Source organism: Argiope bruennichi, chromosome 6 (genome assembly GCF_947563725.1).
Source record: "Argiope bruennichi chromosome 6, qqArgBrue1.1, whole genome shotgun sequence".
Taxonomy (NCBI): Eukaryota; Metazoa; Arthropoda; class Arachnida; order Araneae; family Araneidae; genus Argiope; species Argiope bruennichi.
Window position 1 is genome coordinate 51772052 of NC_079156.1, and position 21234 is coordinate 51793285.

At 29.6% G+C, this 21234-nt stretch overlaps 1 protein-coding gene across 1 annotated transcript in view; it reads right to left on the minus strand.

Annotated features, from left to right (window-relative positions):
* LOC129972498 (leucine-rich repeat-containing G-protein coupled receptor 5-like) overlaps positions 1-21234 on the minus strand; it is a 298104-nt gene that overhangs the window by 48769 nt on the left and 228101 nt on the right. The window contains exons 5-6 of the mRNA XM_056086650.1: positions 14568-14711; positions 10847-10918 (exon numbers count right to left, since the gene is read on the minus strand). Of these exons, the coding sequence (XP_055942625.1) occupies positions 10847-10918; positions 14568-14711 (216 nt within the window). The remainder of the gene's footprint in view (positions 1-10846; positions 10919-14567; positions 14712-21234) is intronic.

Consider the following 21234-nt stretch of genomic DNA (forward strand, 5'->3'; position numbering starts at 1 on the left):
CAGACGGCAGTTGAAACCGGTTATTTTTATGATAAAAAAGCGATTATATATGTATATAGAAATATGTTCAAAAGGGTTTGTGTTTGTAGTTTTCAGTGCAATACATTTTCTAAAACTTTTTTTTATCGTGATTTTAGTATTGCTTGATTTATTGAGAGTAAGTTCCTGTTCTTACATTATTTATGTTTCTTCTGGCATTTTTGAAAATCTCCATCAAAGAAATGAATATATTAGTATACATTTTGACTCTTCTCCAATTTCCTATTCCAAGTTGTTTTAGACAAGAATTGATAAAACACATGTTTGTTTGCTCTAGGAAGACCAAGCATCGAAATCTCTACTATGAAACCGAGAGATCTCTATTAACAATTTGACGATAAAACTGCATCCTAAATTTTTTTTCTGCATGAAGTAGGTAAATTTGCAAAATTTGTTTACTTTCATTTCGTTTATTTACTTATACTTCAGCATAATACTTTTACATATAAAAATGCCCCTTTATTCAAAAAAAAAAGTACAAAAATAAAAAGTACAGATTTACGTGTTTTCGATAAATTTCCAAGGTTACGTACACTGACAACAATAAGCAATATTTGTAATGAGGTTTCTTCTTCATTTTTTCGGCTTCCGCGATATATCATCAAAAACACAAACCATCGTCTTGTTATCTTATGCCTAACGAAGCTTGGCGATTTTGGCGTAATTTGAAAACTGGGAAGTAAATTCAGGAATGCAAACATCTTGGCGAAACTTTGCATATTATGTATAAAGGCGTATGGTGATTTTGGCGTAATTTGAAAATCGCCAAATAAGCCCGGGCCATAAGAAATAAAGTACTGTAATAAGTTTTGTGACGTGAACATATTTATACAACAGTGGGGATATTCTTCCTTCGACTTCTCCCTTTTACTTACAAAATATAACATATTTTCGTATTTAATCTACTTCTGTTTTAAAGTGAATTGAATTGAATATGTTTTTCATTCTTTTTTATGGAACTAAAGGGTGAGTATAAAGCTTTGCCTTGATTTTAAAAGATTATTGCCCCAAAAACTATTAGCCTACGTGTTTCTTTTTATAATTTCCTTCTTTAAATTTGTAATTAGACCAATTAGTTAAGTAAAAAGTTAAAGGTTCTAATTTCCATTATAGGATGTCTAATATATGACCCTAGAGACAACATCTACTCTTCTATTCTTCAGTAGTTGATTATCACAAAATGGTATGGTAAATATCCATAACATTGTCTAGATTCTCCTTGGATGGCTTCATTTTATGGAATTACAAAAATCATTATGACTCTTTTTTCTCAATTCCATTTCGTTAAAAATTTAAACCTCATTCTCACTTATATGTATGGGTTAGTAGCACAACTCGTTAAATGATAAAAAATATCTTTAAAAACAAGGCTACAAAAATTTTTGTACCGCTGTTTCCAAAGATTATTAACACTCAAATGTTTTGGAATCACGGTAAGATTTTGGGCACACTCTATACTTGATATACTTAAGTCCGCAATTTTGGCTTTCGTATGCTTGAGTTACTCTGTTCATATACACATCGATATTTTTTGTCATATATTATTTCATATGAGATCCTATAGTAAAATTAATTCATTTTATTTATTAGGGGTTTGAGTAATTGATTGCAGAAAGAAGAGAACTGAAAGCCTGGCAGCCAAACAGCCAAATCTTTGACAGATTAATACAAAATTTAGTATAGCTCTATAATGTCGGTGATAAAACCGTGCCAAATTTCATCCATTCAACCCAGGGTGTTTTTGAATTATCGACTCAGATGCTCATGGGTCTCCCATACAAACAGCCTTCCCTTTGATGAATCTAATACAAAATTTGACACAAATTTACACTTTCGGTTTATAACTATATCTCACATTTTACCACCGCAGTTACTCAATTTTTTGTGCTGTGATGCTTCGGGGAGACAGGCGGACAAAATAGATATAATTCCAAAAACTTTGTTTCCGGAATAAGGGAGATTTAAATAATGGGAATTCATACTACATATACGCATTCACTAACGATTCACTAAAATAGAAATAAAAAAAAACATGGGGATGGTCTTCTCACCACTTTCTGGCACATCCCTAATAAAGATGTTATTCCAGAGAACATCTTGCATAACTTGGCGTTCAATAGTTTATTTTACGTGAATTATTTACGTGAATTAATACTTTACGTGAATTTACCATTTTTACTGAGTCTATCGTGACATCCTTAGCGAGTTATTTGATGATTAATTCGTGACATGCGGTTAGTGGTATCCGAAAATGGAATCTGTGTTTTAAACGTGTTTTTCCCAACTGATTGAAATAAAAAAAATTCGCACAAAACTACATTTGTAATCGCAAAATCATATATTAAATTTCATATATTTAAATCACTGCGACTTTGAGTTATCGTGTTTACATGTTTCGAAAAGTACAGGCAGACAGACGGTCAACCCTTTGTTGGTTTTGGCTGAAACTTTGATAGATGTCTACACTATAGGTATTAAATCTATATATCGAATTTTATCTATCTAGCTCTCTTCGTTTTGTAGTTATCGTATTAACTTATATTCGAATTCCCGGACAGAAGGACTTCCTCTAAAGAAATTTTTGACAGAAATTCGTAAAGACTGTATACCAAATTTCAACCGTCTAGGTCAAAGCATTTTTAAGATTTCTTTGTCACAGACAGACAGACGAACATTTTAAAAAAGTGTGTCTCTATAACATGTAGATTCGTCAAAATCTCGAGTTCTAATTTTTTTTATAAAGTTCTCGAATCTAATTTTTTTCACAATTACTACACTTTCTCTGTACTGCATATAGAGAAAGTAAACGATAAAGTAAAAAGAGAAACTTACGATAAAGTAAAAAGAGAAATTTTCTCGATTTTAAAAAGGAATGTAATCACGACTTTGGTGACAATTAGGAATTTAAATTAAAACACAACTGTTATAATCATGAAATTGTTCATCCATACCTCCTCCTCTACTTTATAAAAATCAGAATAATTCGTATTTGGCTGAGTACCACACACAAGCATTTCTATGTTTTCAGTGTCGATGGAAAAGTTAAATAAAAACCATTTAATTTCCATTTGTACTTAGTGGGATGTTGATCTTTACAATTGCCAAAGCTCTTCCTATATTTACCAGAGCTCAAATTTCACTATATTTACTTTGTATACGACAAATGCATGTTTTGATTATGAATAAGTACAATTTAATAATAATAAATCAAAAATAGGCAGAAAATGAAATATTTTTTATAAAAATTAAGCATGAGCACTATATAAAAATGAAATAGAAGTACAACGAATGTTATGTATTCTCTGATTCATATGAATTTAGCCAATTTTATATTATATAAGGACATGCATTTGTAATTCATAATTAGAAAAGAATTTTCAATAAAAGCTTCAATTTGATTTTTTTAACATCAAACATAACAAATATTTCTTGTTTGAAAAAAAAAGTGTCTTGTTTCAGAATATATTAAAAATAAAAAGCAGACGATTTTATTTCGACGGAATAGCTTTTAGTTCTACACTTTATCTCTAAAAAAAAGCTCAAAAGAGGACACGTCCGATTTGATTAAAACGTTTGAAATTCCTTTTCTATCCCTGACTTTCTATTTCTTCATTCAGAAACATTCCATTCATTTCTTTAAAAAATCGTTTTAAATGCGCGTCTCAGTCTAATAATAGATCAAATAACATCACTACCGCGATCTCTTGCTTTGTAACAATAAATGCGCAGTCAAATTTATCAAAAGGCAATTGAAGCGAGCATTTCCATGATAAAATGGAGGAAATATAAAAAATAATGTTCTTGGGATTTGTATTTGTAGTTTTTAGAACCAACCCATTTTTTAAAACATATTTATCGTGATTTTTTGGTATTATTTTATTTATTGAAAGCGAGTTCCTGTTCTTGCATTATTTATATTTCCCCTAGTATTTTTGAAAAATCTCTATTGAAGAAATGAATATATTAACATAAATTTTGATTCTTCTCTGTTCTACCCGAATATATTTCGGGAAAGAATTGATGAAAGATATCTCGCTTTGTTCTAGTAGGACCAACATCGAAATTACTATTTAATAAATTCAGACAACTTTCGTAAAAATATGTATCGTTTCCATCTGCAACAATAAATTAAGATAACTACATTGATTTAATTTATTGATGTTTATTTATTTGTGCAAATTGATTTATTGATGTTTATAAATTATAGAGGACAAAGCAATCAAATTTGAACAGAAGCACAAAGCTTTTTCACACATGTTTTTTTACTAAGGTATATTAACAGAGATTAATTTTGAAATGTATTATCTCTTCATAGTTTTTCAGGGATATCTGATCTGCCTTTTTGGCATCCAGCCAACTTCTGTTCTATGCCAATGTGAATAATAATTAATTTTTATAATGTAAGCTTGAATTTTATCCAGAAATATTTACGAATGCGCATATGATTAGCGCTGATTTTTTTTTCGTCTTTACAATTTTTAACTGTTTTTTATTTAGCAGTGCATTTCTTGTTAATATATCACCATTTGTTTCAATTTGATTTTAATGATTAATTTTAATTTGAGCATTTATAAATATTATGTAATTATACGACAGTAAATTTTACATTTTATTTACATTTCCTGGAAGATACGACTTTCATGCACGTTGGCGCTACCCATCCCCCAAATTGCTACACGTATGAAAGATCTCTTTCGCACATCATTTGATAAAGATCGCGGGCTGAGCTGCCACTTCTGTTATGCTTGATCACCCAAGTCCCCAGATCTTAATCCATGTGATTATTGGTTGTAAAGTTATATGAAGTTTATTACATCATCTTACCTCATTAGGGATGATCAAAGACAATATCCGATGACAATTTCCCCCCACACCTACAGATATGCTGTACAGTACTGTTCAAAACATTGTGCCCCGATTACAGATATTGTTGGTGAATGATGATCGATATGTTGAGCATTTCTTATAAAGTGCATAGTCTTTGCTTAAAAATAATTGTTATCTTAATTATTACTTCTCTTATCATATGAAGGGTCATCTGAATGCATGCTGAGTCGTCAGTTCTGTCATGTTTGGCCTCCCAAGTCCCCAGATTTAAACCCGTATGATTACTGGTCGTGAGGTAAATTGAAGTCCAAGTCTACCGAGATCAAATGCATGCAAATACTATGCAAAAAGACAACACCCGACGGCAATGCCTCACCACATTTGCTGATATGCTGTATAAACACTTTAAACATGTGTGTCAATTTTTACCTGTTTACTTGCATTATTCTGTAAATTATTCAATTTTCAAACGTTAATGGATTTTTGAATCATCCGATATGTCTCCACCCCCCCCCCCTTAAATAATAAGAGTTAAAATTCAAAGTAGATCTGATACCCTGATCATTCAAATCTTCTAGCTAAAATAGATGTACTTACTATATTAGATCTATTTATTGCCGAAAATTGTCCAAAGAAATAGATTGGCAATGAAATAATTGCTGATTAGTGCTATCAGTTCATTTCACAAGAAATATGAAGCAATAAAGTGGACAACAAAGTGGAAATGCAGTGTTCCATGAGCATTGGGAAAACAGGTAACTAAAAACACGGAAGTTCACAATTTGTTCCGATAAAGGAAAGCAGTAAACCCACTAACTTAATAAAATAAATAAAAAGTCCAATAAATTGGCGCAAAAGACTTCAAGATTAAGATGAAGGAGCTGTAAAAGTGAAAGATGAAAAAGATGTCAGTCTGCAAGCGACGAATGAACTTGTAACTTCTTGTTCTAAAGGTGGCATTGATAGTGACGGATTAAGACTTACGGTGGAAATAAGTGAGGAATTAAGTCAGAATGTCACCATAAAATGGGATTAATCGTCACAAGCGTGAAAGAAAGGGTTATTTTGGAAAGAAAGAGAAGAAGAGCAAGTGGGAAAGGTTTTTAAAAGACAGCTTAGAATTAATCCCATAATGATCTTTAATCAATCAGATGGAACATGAAGACACGTATATAAAAAGAGAAAGCGTTGTAATCATTAAAGAATTCGTCCTCAGGAATTCGATGTATATACATATCAGACTTCTTTTAGAGTTCGAAAAATCATTTTTGAAATTATAACTGTATATTTATAAACACGATTATTTAAAAACAGAATTAACTAGAGGAAAGAAATTTCATATGATGTATACATAAAATATGATATTTACAAAAAAATTGTAGAAAACTTGAAAATATTAGTTAAAAACCGTAATGAAAATATATATCTATCTGGTCATGTAAATTTAGTAATTCAACAGTGCAATGAGCCAAACAGATGGAACTTGAAATACGTTTTTATAACTAGAAATATTGATTCATATTGAACTTTGGTTCATATTGAAGACGAGTTCATTGTTAGATAATCTCTCTATTCGTGCTTATATGAAAACGAAGGGAGAGTTGGGAAAATTTAAGTATATGATTTTGCACCAAAATTGTCTATTTGTTTTACTTTTGAACTAAATTGTCTAGTCAGAAACTGTTTCCTTTTATGACACTCTACTTTTTAGATTTTATCATATGAAAATTATAATCGATTGTCTTTATACTATATTTCAGTTTTAATCTGTTAACTTTTTTTAAAAAAGTATTTTATTACTCAAAGTTTATTTCATTTTCTACCTGCTATGCTAAGATATAGAATGTATATGCCAGAATTTTTTTAATGTTTCATTATATGCATAGCTCCTTGTGATTTAGATTTGTCCTGCAACCTTTTATATTTTCTGCGCTGAGTTTAAAGCCCTTTTAAGTGAATAATATAGCATGGGTTAAAAAAAAGCATCTTACTTCATTGTTCATCTATTCATGTGTATATTGTATCAGAAAATTCGAAAAACAGGTGAGTGTGTCAGATCAACAACGGATATTGAGTTTTTTTTCCCTTCTTTTTTCCATAAGGAATTCTTTTGAAATAAGGAACACGAAAACTTCTAAAATACAGTTCGGAACTTACACAAGAGAGCACTTACAGAAATCAACAACCAATCATTAATTGAATAACCGTGAATTAACCAAGCACAGCACAGCACATTGTTCAGACTGCAGTTAAGGGACGCCATCACATTCCTAAGTGAGAATTCCAACGCTTTAGCTTCTTGTTCATATAAGCTTAGCAATAGGTCATCAAAAAATCCAGAAGAATAGATAAATCTTGAGTTTTAATTGAGATATTGCTATAATTCTTGTAGTTTCGAGAGCCTTCTTTTACACCAAATTGTCGACTAGGTCGGAGTTCGTTTATTTGGCACGCACTAAAATATCTGTGTAACTCACTCCCTTACTATGAGACGCTCGGAAGCAATATTACAGATTGCTACACACACACACACACACACACACACACACACACACACACACACACACACACACACGCCCGCGCGTAAGGTAAATGAAATTCTATTTTAAAACTGTACGTAGACCTGTTATAAAATTTTTGACTCAGTCTGTTAATAAGGACAGGTCGAATTTATCGGTTCACTTATTAAATATAAAGCATGTAATCTTAAGTTAGTTTTGGCGAAAGTCGAGGGAGAAACACAAGCTGATTTCAATAGCTCTGAAGAGTTGTAAAAACTGCAATTTTTATTTGCTAATAGGATTAATATATTTTAAGGTATGTCGCATATACTCATTCAAAGAGCAATTTGCAGATCAGAAATAATTAGGCTCTTGAGAAATTGGAACTAATGAGCCTAATTAGGAGTAATAATATAATGAATAAAACATTTTTCGGAAAGTGAAATATTTATTTGGAAAGTAACCAGAATAATTATTGAATGATTAATTTCTGCTTTGAGGCAGGAGGAGCCGTACATTTAATCAAAGCGAGAAAATGAATAAAAAATTCTTAATGCTGATATTTTTTTAAAAAAATACAAGCAATTTATAATTTTGGATAGTAGACATAATGATAATTCAAACATTTTAATTAATATTCATGTGAAATATGTGGTTATATCGATAATAACAATTTAGAATTTTCATTTTATAGTATGGAATGCTATTTTTATGCGGATATTATGAATATTGTATATAGATAACTAAACAAACAACCAAAAAAATGCGACAAAGAATAATACCCGAAAAGTAATTAAAAATAATAAGAAATAATAAATGATTCTATATGGTTATATGTACTCTAGACCACAAATCCTTAAAACATAAAAACAATCATTCTTGCCACATTTGCACTCCAAAGAAAGATGAGCCAAAAGTAATTTTTTTTCAAAATATTAAATTGATTTTTAATTAACATCATAAATAGGTTTAATAGAGTTTTAATAAGCTAAGTTCAAGAAATTTTTTCTTCTTTTCTGAGTTTACATTCAAAGTTTTTACAAGAAGAGTTTTAGATAAATGATTACTCGAAAAAATATTTTAACTTTTTTAAGAGACAGAAAAAAAAAATCCTCTCGTCGTTGGCTAGGTAATTGTGACAGTTTTTTTTTCGCATTTAAGCTTTGAAAAAGACTTGCAAATAAAATCCAAACAGTTTTCATTATTATATTAATTCTTCTTTATTTCACATGTATCTATCAATTATTGTCTTAAAATAGTTTGCAATATTTTAAAATCTTATTCGGAACAAATTTTTCTGGGAAAAAAATTGTATTGTTAATTTGAATAAAAGGTCTGCAATTTCAAGTTCTTAAAATTCAATAATTAGCGAAATGTATAACTAAAGCCATTCAGTAGTTGAAAAATTTAGAAACTATTCACTGTAAATCATTAAACATAAAAGAAACTTTTGCTTCATTTTTAAATAATTAATGGCAAAAAATATCATTTTCTGTAGTGCCAACTGGTATTGCAATATAAAAGTAACTTGAATGCTTTGAAAAGATTACATTTTAACTAGCTAAGTACGCTCAATTTATATATATATACACGTCAATTCAAATCTTCATTTTGGCTTGATCGATGTATAATTTTTTATCTAATAAAAATGATATATTTTTAATTTATTGTGATTTTTTTTACTTAATACTTATACTTTTGTACTTATTTTTTTGCACTATGTAAACATTTGTATTGTGTTCGATATGTGTAATTGCTCGCCTTTAATAAAAGAGAGACTTAAGGGACTTTAAAAAGTAAATTTCGTAGTCAGTTGGTTAGAAATGAAGAGACACTTGATATACGCAAATGAATTTCAGAAGAATTGGTTTTTACCGATTGATTTCGAAGTTCTCCAATTACAAATCAACGGGATTACTCTATCTTTATTTCACTGATTAGCGCCAATCACAAGGAATTGAGAATATTTTGAAAGAACAATACTTGTGTATGAATAGCTTACAAGGGATCGAATTGCGACTATTAAGTTTTCTGTTAACTACAATAATCCGAAAATAAAAGAAAGTTTGATATAAAGAAACTATTTGTTTGAAAATTCCACACAATCAACCAAACTAAAACGTGATGATTCTTTAAAACCCTGAGAATGAATATTTAACGATCTCAAAACTCTTTGAAATAGAATTTTCATAAACGAGAAAATAGAATTTTCGCATTTTTTCAGAAATAGAATCTTATAGTATACAACCTATACTATACTAAACAACCTTTACTTATTATTCAGTATATTTCATATTCATTCAATAATTAGGAGAGAATGAAGTATTTTTATCAGTGCTACATCTCTTTTTTAAAGAGATGTAGGATTGGCTGCTGAAAGAAACTAGTTTGTTATTCTGTCATTTTTTGGGGGGAGCTTTCGGCTGAATAGAACGGATTCGGGTTCATAGAAACCAAATTGGAGCTCATTGTCTCCTTAAACAAGATTACGAATTAAATTGCACGACAGTACAGAATTCGAGCCAAGACTTTGAAAAATATTTTATGCATGAGACGGTAGATTTCAATTTAACATGTATTTATCTGTTTCAAAAATGTTTTCAATACCTTACTGCTTTTAATTAAAAAAAAAGATTTCTGCATAATAGTTTAGATTTGAAACTCAAATTCATATTACACATTCTATTTAAAAGTAACTGAAGTACATAAGGGACTCTAAATTAATTACAGTAGCACAAAAGGTATCCATTTAAATCGTGTCCATCGATTAAATTTCTAAACCATTATTCATAAGTATATAGTTTTAATTAGTAAAATATTTTAAATGGAATATATAATTATATTTTATGCTATTTCAGACGATAAATGTAATGCTGACAAAATCACGTTTTTATTAATTCTTATTAGTCATGTCTAATAAATAATTTTGATGCACAAACACTTTAAAAAAAATAGGGTTTTTATTTCCTTGAGCAGGTTATGAAGCTTTGAATATGACTATTTTAAAACAGTTTAATGTAAAATTCTAGTAGAACTAGTTTAATGTAAGAAAATCGGATATTCAAAGAGTGGTACTTGCACGTGGTTATTGTAGATTGCATTAACTAACGAATATAAATAAGGGAATAGTATAAAATTTAGACTTCATGCATTTTTAACAGTAAATTTAAGCTGAAACAACATAAAATATAATGTTTTATTTTCTTTAAAGTATTCTTTGATTTGGAAGTATATATCTTTTTCCAAAAGCTTAGAATAAAGCTTCCAAAAAGTTAGAAATCAGCTACAGCAAGGATTCCAGCAGTGATATAAAATCACTGCTGGGATCTTTTTTTTTTATTTTAGGAGGATGAATTTTTTCACACATATATGGTACATTTTAAAAATATTATCTACTACTTTTATATACTAAAATTAAACTTAATTATTATGATTTGAAAAAGAAATTAAAATTAAAAAAACCAATTAAAAATACTTACAGAATAACGAGTTTGGTGAGATTCCGAAAGGCATAATCTGGGACAGAGTGAATTTTATTTTCGCCTAAATCTCTGAAAAAAAAAAGAAAAAAAAATCATGAAAGTTTATATGTTATGGATAAAATTTGAAAGTTGTCAATGCCCTCGTTACCTAGCTAATATTGTTTGTTAGACAAAAGTGCGAAATAAGGTAAAGTAACTTAGGTAAATTGCACACTTGCGCAATCTGAATCTTTAATTCGCAAAAAGTAAGTAAATAAATAATTTTTTTTTAGTATTTCTTATTTACAGCTTTATGATGATAATGCCAAAAAAAATAAGTGAATATTATTATGTTGCAATAGTATTTATGATCTTCTAGCAATCATAGGAAGTAACATCTTACATAATTAAAAAGTATAGGTTTAGCAGTAATGAGTGATCGGATTTTACAAACTTAATTTTTCAAAACTATAACACATAATATTAATAGCAATATAAAAAACAACGTCCCAGGTTTTGTTTTTAACATACCTCAACAGGTGGTAATTATATGGTCCTTTTAGAAATATGGTCGTTTCTGTTATTACGAGAGGATGTTCGGAGCCTACCTAAAAAAGAGCTTTAACAACACTGGATTGAACATGCAGGTAAAACCGATTTATCCATCATGGATTGGACACCAAAACTGTGATATCTTACTTAATGTTATTTCTTTTTATGAGGTTACATCAAATATCTTATTTATAGCCTCAACTTGCCGAAAATAATTAATGAATTTAAAGAACACATCGAGAAAGAACCATCGACATTGTAGAACTTTAAAATGCATGGAATGAATTTGTCTCGAGATTAGATGTTTGTCATATTATAAAAGGTTTACGCATAGAAAATTTGTAAGAGAAAAAAAATTGGATTTATTTTTCCTTTTCATTTAATACTTGTAATATTATGTGCAACAGTTTTGAAAATATAAATGTTTAATAGCTGTCATTTATTTACGTTAACTCAGTATAATGTGCTTTTGATTTAATACTTGCTAATATCATTTAGTTTTTTGAGGGCTATTTTATTATTTTCAAGAAAAGTCTAGTAAGTAATGTGCCTATTATCCGAGTAATCTGCGGATCAACTACGTAATGGGAAAAACAAAACGGATAGATCTAGGAATTCTGTACATACCTGATTTACATATTTAGTGGAACATTTAAGCAAAAATGATAGAAATTAAATTTTTTTTAAAAATTTCCTTCTCTTTGCGGACCAATTCGTACACAGAAGTTCATTATTCTATCTGGTAAAATAATGTGAACTACCGATGCCCGAACTATGATAGGCCTAAGCGGATCGCTACTGAAAAGTTGGTGGTTTCAAGAGATTTATTCTTTTTTTTTGAACAAACTAATTATAGAGAATAAAAATTCAGCAAGAGTCCATAGAAATATATTTGTGACCGCATATTAAGTGATTGATATCAGATGCGTTTTGACGAATCTTTGATTTGTAGAAAGAGATCCAAGAAATTAAATAACTTTTATTTTAAATGCAGAATTCCATTAATTTTGGAATAAAAACATGGAACCAGGATGATCCCACTTTCCGCTGTATTTGAGATCTTAATCTTCTCTCATGAGCTATTTCATCTGCAGATCCGAGTTAATCGAGGACCAAATATCTTCAATCCCTAATCCAGTAGAGAAATTTTTAACACACCAGATTCCATGAATTAGTCGAATTCAATAAACAGAAATGAGTCAGAATTATTGAATTACCGAATTGTCTTAAAAAAATGCAGAAATCAGAGAGGAATGCCACATTCCATTCACTACTCCTCACATCGCTGTTTGTTATTGATGGATAATGTAGTAAAATAATTTATAAAAAAATGAATTAAAAAGTACTACATAAATAAAAATAATCTATGTTCGTTCTTGTGTTTGTAAATAAGTAAAAGGAATGGATTAGTAAATTACTTCAGATTAGTAAATACTTACTTAGATTAACTAATTAACCTCAGAGTCAATTCGACTCCGTATTTCTATTGGAGGGTGAGTTTTTTTACTTTGGGATAACAGAAAATCGTTTATTGAAATTTACTTACAAAATATCAAATATTTTTAAATATATTAAGATCAGAACTATTTTGACAGGGATTTATGGTACGACTATGACTCTCTTTCACATCAAGCTTAACTCTATAAGGTTGAATTTATCAAATTTAGATTAGTTTGAAACTGACTAATTTAAATTAACGAAATTTAATCTAAAACAAAAATTTTAACGGATTAAATAATATTTGTAAGATAACAACCATTGTTACTTTTACTATAGAAAGATCAAATTAAATTATGCAATTAAAATCAAATGAATTTCCTATTATAAATAAATCGACAATCCCTTACCCTGATTATCAAAACTTTTCCATTAAGGTATCTGTCTACGTGCGAAGACAAATTTTTGAAAACACTGTTTAATTTTCATTTTTAGTTTATTTTTTAGGTCATTGCAATTCAAAACAATGAATAATACCATTTAAAAAGTTTTATGTAATTTGCAACTCAGTCAAATGGGGAAATTTGGGTAAAAAACTGTGAAAATTGGTGTAAAACGCAAAACATCCTAACAAGAATTCTAATCAAAATTTTCAAATTCTTTTTCTACAAAATATAGTTACAGCTTTAGTGAAGGCAATGAACTAGGATCTAAGAAATATTTGCATTTATAAGAAAGTTATAGCAGTTCGAGTATTTCCTAACTGAAAATTTATCAAAATTCTTATGCATAAACAACATTAATGAGCTCTAAATAAAAAACTATTCATCTCAAAACTATAATCCTAGTTCATTGCCTTTAGGATAGTATAAATAACATACATACAAAATTTCATTAAAAAATATTCATAATATTTTGAGATATCATGTTTTGCGTATCAAAATTTTTACAAAATTAAAGTTCCTCAAAAAATGCATTTAAAGTTTTTAATTGTGTTTTATGAAAAATATATATCTCTATTTTTATTAATATTCACCACATTTATATGATACACCTTCTTTGTTAACAATTTTATCTGTTTTCTTCTTTCTAACAGCTCTTAATTTTTTCCTGGCAACTTTTGTTGTACCCAATGACTGCCTTTTTGACGTGATGATTCTTTCTTTATCGAGAGAAAGGAAGTGTCTCAGGGTATAATCCCCAGGAGTTATTCCCAGTTCAAAAAAAATTGCCAAGAGACCATAAAATCCATCATTAAAAATTATTGCAGTTATTGATGCTCCCAAACGTAAAGTCTGTAGCTCCACAAATGTGTTTTTGGGAATTATTGTCCACAAAAGATTATTAAGTTCATCTTCCTGTTACAATAAAATTTGACTGCCTTAATTTAGCGAAATTTAAACTTAAAACTAACCAAACAAGTCTTTTAATAGATTAAATCAGATTTATGAAATAACAACTATTGTTATATTTACTATAGAGAAATCAATTTAAATTATATATACACATTAATCAAAATCAAATGAATTTTTCATTATAAATCGATAATTCTCTTCCCTGATTATGAAAACTTTTCCATTAAGTTTAGCTTCCTGTTACGATGAAACTAGTTCACTGAATACATGCTCCAACTAAAATAAATACAATGATTTTGATAAATCAGAGCTCGAAGGGCATATTGTCATCTCTAATAAACCCAATGACTTTCATTGAATGTCATTGACGAAAAAAGACAGAAAACACCACTCACAGGGCTTCCAGTTCAGGAAGCTGGGACAGAGCCTGACTTGGGATTTCCTTCAGCTGATTTCCGTTCAACCAGAGCTTCTGCAATTTTCGTAATGACTTGAGGCTCCCGGGGGGTACACTCTGCAATTGGTTGCCATCTAAATGCCTGCGAAAAATTCGAACATCTGTTAGAAAAAAACAACACTAAAAGACAAGGACAAAAAACAACAAACAGCAGAAAACTTTTAACAGCAGCATTTACATTTGGATGACGACTCTCATGTTTTATGTATACCCTTGGGGGAAAGGATTCCTGTCCATTTTGGTGACCATGCTTTTATGACGTGATTTGGAATTCAAAGCGGTTTGTTATCCAATGAGATGGAGGGATGAAAGGCTTAGCATAGATGTAATCGTCCATGTTGTAGGATAAGAATGATGTACTGTAGTTGAATGTCGGTTTGGGAAAACATATGGAAGGAAGTGTATCTGTGTCATGGAGTGTATCTGCAAAATCCTTTCATCACTTCACTGCCATTTGTTAGAATGAATGACAATGATGACGATTACCTCAATGCGTATTTGCGTTTTCGATATTAATGTATCCATATAAGATTTATAGAAATGACTTTTTTTAATTTTATTCATCACCCTCTAGATACTGGGAACTGACAGGAACTGACCTGAATCTTCAGAAATATCAAGAATTCAAGAAATATATCAGGAATATACGCCTGGAATTATTCGCAGAAAGATCATAATCTATGTGCAGTGGAAATTATATATGTAATAATTATCCTAATTGCCACAAAATTATTTTTTTTATTTGATAATATACAAATAATCCTAATAATTAATACAAAATAATTTATTTTCATCTTAAAAATAAGAAAATTAGGGTTTTGTTAGAGAGGCATTAAATCGAAAAACCAGGACCCTTTTTTTTTAAAAATATTCAATTAAATTTTTTTTTTAGTGTTTGTTTTTTATATTTAGAATGAAAGAATATCTAATCTTAGAAACATCTGGCAACAGTTAAGAATTTCTTTAATGTCTTAAAATAATTTTTTTAATGAGTTAATGAATTTTCACTTAATCGATTTTCCCAAATGGCGAATGTAACTGAAAAAAGTTATGTATTAAAATTTATTTGCGTAATGTAATGCTTGCGTCAAAAATATTTGAAACGTTTAGCCTTTGAAGATACGTAATTCCTTATCAAAAAGACAGTTTGAGTGACATAAATTGTTTAAAGATAAAGAATCTGTTACAGATGAATACTATTCTGGAAGATTATCCACTTCATCTAATCAACAGGTCAATCAAATCAGAAGATTAGCACTAAGTGACCGTCATTTAGTTGTCAGAAGCATCTTTAAACAAAGTTCTTCCTACATGGAAAACATCGAATATAACAAAAGCTGTCGAGAAATAACTCTTGGTCTTTGCATAACAATAATTTCGTTTCTTCATAGCGCCATTATTATTTATGAATTTTTGACTAAAACAATCATCAAATGCGGCTCTACAAGTTCTGTATTTACCTGATATAGCACCGAGTGATTTTTCCCCCACGGTTGAAATAGCCTCCTTGTGATTATCATTCTGAGTCCATTAATTAAATGAAAGAAAATTCGCTAGGAATCTTAAGAGATTTAATAAAAAAACGTATTTACAGCCCATTTTGATGATCGAGAAAAACGCTTTCTTTTTCTTTCTTTCGCCACAGAATATCCCCGAACTTGGAATCTCTAGGATTCCCTGTCGGTGACCAGGGACCTTTTAGATCTTCAAAAACGCTGGCAAATGTGCAATGCAGTTGGGAAAAATTGCTTTGAAGGAGATGTAATAAATTTTTACCAATAAATTGATACCTTTAACTTTATGCCGCCATTCTAAGCACTTTTTGAACACAATAGTATATCATGTTTTTATGTAATGTGATCTCAAATCACTAAATCTGATATATGTTATAATAGTTTAAAGGATGCAGATGTACTTTTTTAAAACACACGATATCTCTTTATCAAGGTTTTCTTGCAAAAATCATCTTTGGGATTTCAGCAATTTGTAGACAATTAAATTGGAACAGATTACAATTAAAAATGTTGATATGCTGCAAAAATTCGAAAAATAATTATTAATATAACAATGTATATACGGTGGCAGATTATCTGTAAATATCGATTCACATGATATAACACGCATAAATGAAAAATCGTTCAAAACGTTCTGCAAAACCGAAGTTGGAAATAGAGTTACCTAATTTGTCATTTAGAAACTTCTTGAATAACAGTTGCTTGGATAGCTGATAAATAATAGCTCGAAAATTTAATTAAAAATATTCGAAATGCTAACTTTTCCTCAATGGCATATTATTGCATAAAAATCATTTTTATATTGCTCAAAAATTTAAAAAAAATATCCCTTTGTGACATAAATTTCAACATGTACATTTTTTCTCTAATTTTAATATTTCTTCAAAATATTTTTATCATAGTGCTTTTCATTGTTCAATATAAACATTTATATAAATGCGAATTGCAGTCATTAAATAAGTATTTTCATGCGCGAAAATAATAGCTGCTATAATTGAAAGCAAATAAATAAATAATAAAGACAAAAAATTGATTCTAAAACATTATCATGCTTGAATCCTCCCTAATGCTTTTATGGGACATATTTGCAAGAAATTATACAAAAAACAATGATTATATAAATTATATTATCGTTTGGAAAGCTTACCTTATAGTTTGTCTGTGAATAATTTTTGCTTTTTTTTTTGTTTCCTAATGTTAAAAATATTTGATTTTTATGACCATAAAATCTTGATAAAGACTTAGTACTGCATGAATAAGGAACACATGCAAAGATTATGAATTTCTATTCTCTGACTTTGCTTTAAAAGCATAATTGATAGCCTAAAGAGCATTTTTACAATGAATTTCTTGCTCACTCTGACTCGCTACTAAAGGTTTTGTCACAAGCGAATCACAAATGTTTGCTAATATCTCCTGGAAACCCTCTAGGAAGGCAACCTCTCCCATATTCAATATATCTATTATAATATGTAAATAGCAAGGTGTGTCAAATAACATTTCCAATCAGGGGAGCACTTTAGATATGGGAATGAGACACTTCGAATACAGTGTTTGATTCCCGCTTCCCAGATGGGACCATTAAAGCTGCAAAATCATGTTACCTTCGCTCCCATAGCGGAAAAGAACCTGCGTCGGATTGTACTGTGGCCGATGATAAACATTAGGACTCGATTTCAGTTTTAAACTCAAATTTCTATAACTTCCCGTCGGAAAGATAATCACGAATACATAGATTTTATAAGAATAAATAAACGAGTTCTTGCTTGTTCGAAGAGCAAAGCAATGGTGGCGTGATCTCGGTAACGGGTCTTAAATTTTATGTGAAGGCTGATACATCGGCCAGTGACGTTTGAATCCTATTTGGAAACTGACCTTTGTGCCGAAATTACTGCTCGCAGCAACCTGCCATTCAGATAAACCGGACAATTCAGAGTTACGTCAGAATGATTCTTCCATCAATCTTCGAATTTCCACAATCAGATATGTACCTTAGAGGATATCAAGGCGCTTTAGTGATGATTTGAACAACATATGTCACATTTATCCTATATCAAGAGCCTTCTATTGATGGATTTAGCTAGATATTTAAGACCAGTGAGAATCAAAACCACTTAGTTTTACTCTATATTACTCTAAATAGGGTTGCTTGAATTCTAACCACAAGATACGAATCTAAATTTAATACTTTTTGAACTTTATTCCTTATATGCTTGAAGGTAACATCTTTATTAATGACAAGCAATTAATTTATTAAAAAAGACCTGCACCATCGATCCCAAATGTTAAAAAATAGAGGTTATTGATCAACTTGAATATACTTCCGAGATGTAGAGGTAGTTGATTTTGAGACGCTTTTATGACTGAAACAGAAGACCAGTTTATTATCCCATATATATTCTGAAGATGCTTCCGAAATATATTCCTTTTCGTTCCCTTAAATAGCACCTTTAATTATGCCATAAATTACTTTACAAAAGGTCATTGGACAAAACGAGTTAAACTGTAGCTGAAAAGATGCTTGGAGAAGAGATTTTAATTGCAATCAGATTCTCAGCTTATATCAATAAATAAATGCAGGAAAAGATAAATATTAAATATTCATAAATATTTAAAGAATAATATTCGTAGATAAGTAAATAATAATAGCGGTAGATATTTAAAATATGCAATTTATTCCTCGAGAGTTATTATATTTAATAGGATTAATCTTTTATTCGAAGTTATAAGAAAATGTTCCGCTTTTTTCCCTCACAATATTCAAAAAGAAAAGAAAAGTAAAAGAAATAAATAAGAAGAAAGATTTTGACTTCGAGAATTTGATTTGAATTCTTAAAAGCCATATTAGAAATAAGATCAATTTAATTTTGAACAAAAGAATCAAACAAACAAAAAACGTTAAAAAAATTTATATCTTCTATTGCAAATTTCAAATTATCATGTGAGAACATTATTTCTTTTTAAGTCACGTGATATCAATCCGGCAGAAAACATGTTCTCACATGACTCATATGTCCCAATCAACAACATTTAGAAAAATGTTGATTTTTGACAATATCAAAATCGACTGAGTTACAATTTTTTTTCTCAAAGCCAGAATTTTTTTTCGTAAAAAACCAGTCTAAACAAGTTTTAAACAATTACGTGACTATTAGATTACGCATGCGCCCATATTTAGAAAACGATGTTTTTTATTTTTATTTTTATTTCCCCCCCCCATATCAAAATCGCTCGAGTTCCAAAACTTTTTTTTTGCCAGCTAGGAAAATTAAAAAATGGAAGTAAAAAAATTATATTATTATTATCATTATAATGTATACACCTTTTGATACATCCCCTAGCTGTTTCGAGTTCATTCCCATTTTCTTCTTTATATTTCTTCGGGCGATGATCTTCGATAACTTCTTATTATCCTGCCCTTTACTGACCAGACAGGAGAATCGGATACATGGCGGACATTCGCGCCAAGCTGTAACTTTCTGTTGGCGATATGTCTTCAAATGTGACAACCTCCTTTATCCATTTCTAATAACCTTAAACGGGAAAAATTGATGCCTCATTGCTTTTGAAATAGATAAATTTGATTCTACCTTGAGGGTAAAATAATAATTTTCGCTTATTCAAAGAGTAATGGCGCCAATCGCGTAATTTAGGAAAATAGTTAAACCAATTTAGAATTTTTTGAATGTAATAGTTCGAGGATAGAATATTTCCATTTTCAGTGATTATATGAGGTAATGTGAAATATCCTGTTGTTTTTTCATTTTTAAATTGTAGAACGCAAAAGTATTGATTAAGATAACTTATTGAGAATGAAATACATATTTTTTTATGTGGTGTTATTTCCCAAGGTGGAACAAGCAAATAGATTTTATTAAAAATTGCTATTTTTGAAGATTTTTATTACCTCAAATTTCTCGGTTTACAAAACGTGCAATATGCTGATAGCAATTATGACTTGTACTATCCGTTTTGTGACTCTAAAATCAATAAATCTAATTTTTGGCACACAATATAGGAATAAGAAAAATTAAGTAATCGATGAGATGCTGCGGTCTTCATCTGAATAGTTACTCCAATAGTTTATGATTTTGCTTTAGATCTTGATTCAACATAATATGATGATTTATTTAAAGTTTCTACTTTACAAAAGATTTTTTGACAAGGAAAAAACATTTGTTATTTAAAAGCTAGGGAAGCTAGGAGTTAATCATAAGAAATTCTGTTTCACAAGATTCATTTACGAATAGAATTATTACGAGAGAAACCTCGCATAGTAACTGAATGTTTCTCAGAATTCAATTCATCGATTGACGCAAGTCATTTATACTTCCTATCTACACACTGGCATCTATTGTGTCAGCATAAGCTTTGAAGAGTAGATTTTGTTTATGGTCCATTAAAAGCATAATAAAACATTTCCCAAATGAGTTTTGCTGCCTGAAGACGGTATTATAAATTTAAAGTACAAGAACAAATTGTATCATCTTTCAGAAGTCTTGTAACAAATCCAGTTTCAAAAGATACCTAAAAGATCGGATATAACTTTCTTTCAATACGTAATATTACATTAATTTCAAAGATGCTAGTTAGCAATTGTAATTTATTTTGATTGAAATCATTTTATTGAACTTTAATCCATTTTTGCTAAAACTTGCAACGTATCAACAAATAACAGTTTATTGTGTATGTGTGTGTTTTGGATATGTAATTTTGCCTCTAACTTTCAGAATAAAAAAGACACTTGGTATAATTTCCCCGTTTCAGCGACATATGATTGTGCTTTGACCGTATTTTATCAGATAAATGGATGTTTTAACTTAATAATATAAAATGAGAGGAGTGACATCCTAAAAAATTTCTCATATATTTTTATATAAGGATGTTTTGACTTTGAAAATGTGAGGTCAAAATTGATTTTGCTTACTTGTTACGCTTCCAACCTTTCACAAATGCAGTAAATAAAATTCCTTAAAATATCATTCAGTTTTATAATCGACATCTTATTATTATTTTTTGTTTTGTAACTTTAATGCTTTCCCTGCCGACTCCTGGCATAGGGGTAGTGCGTCTTCCCCATGATCTGGGCGT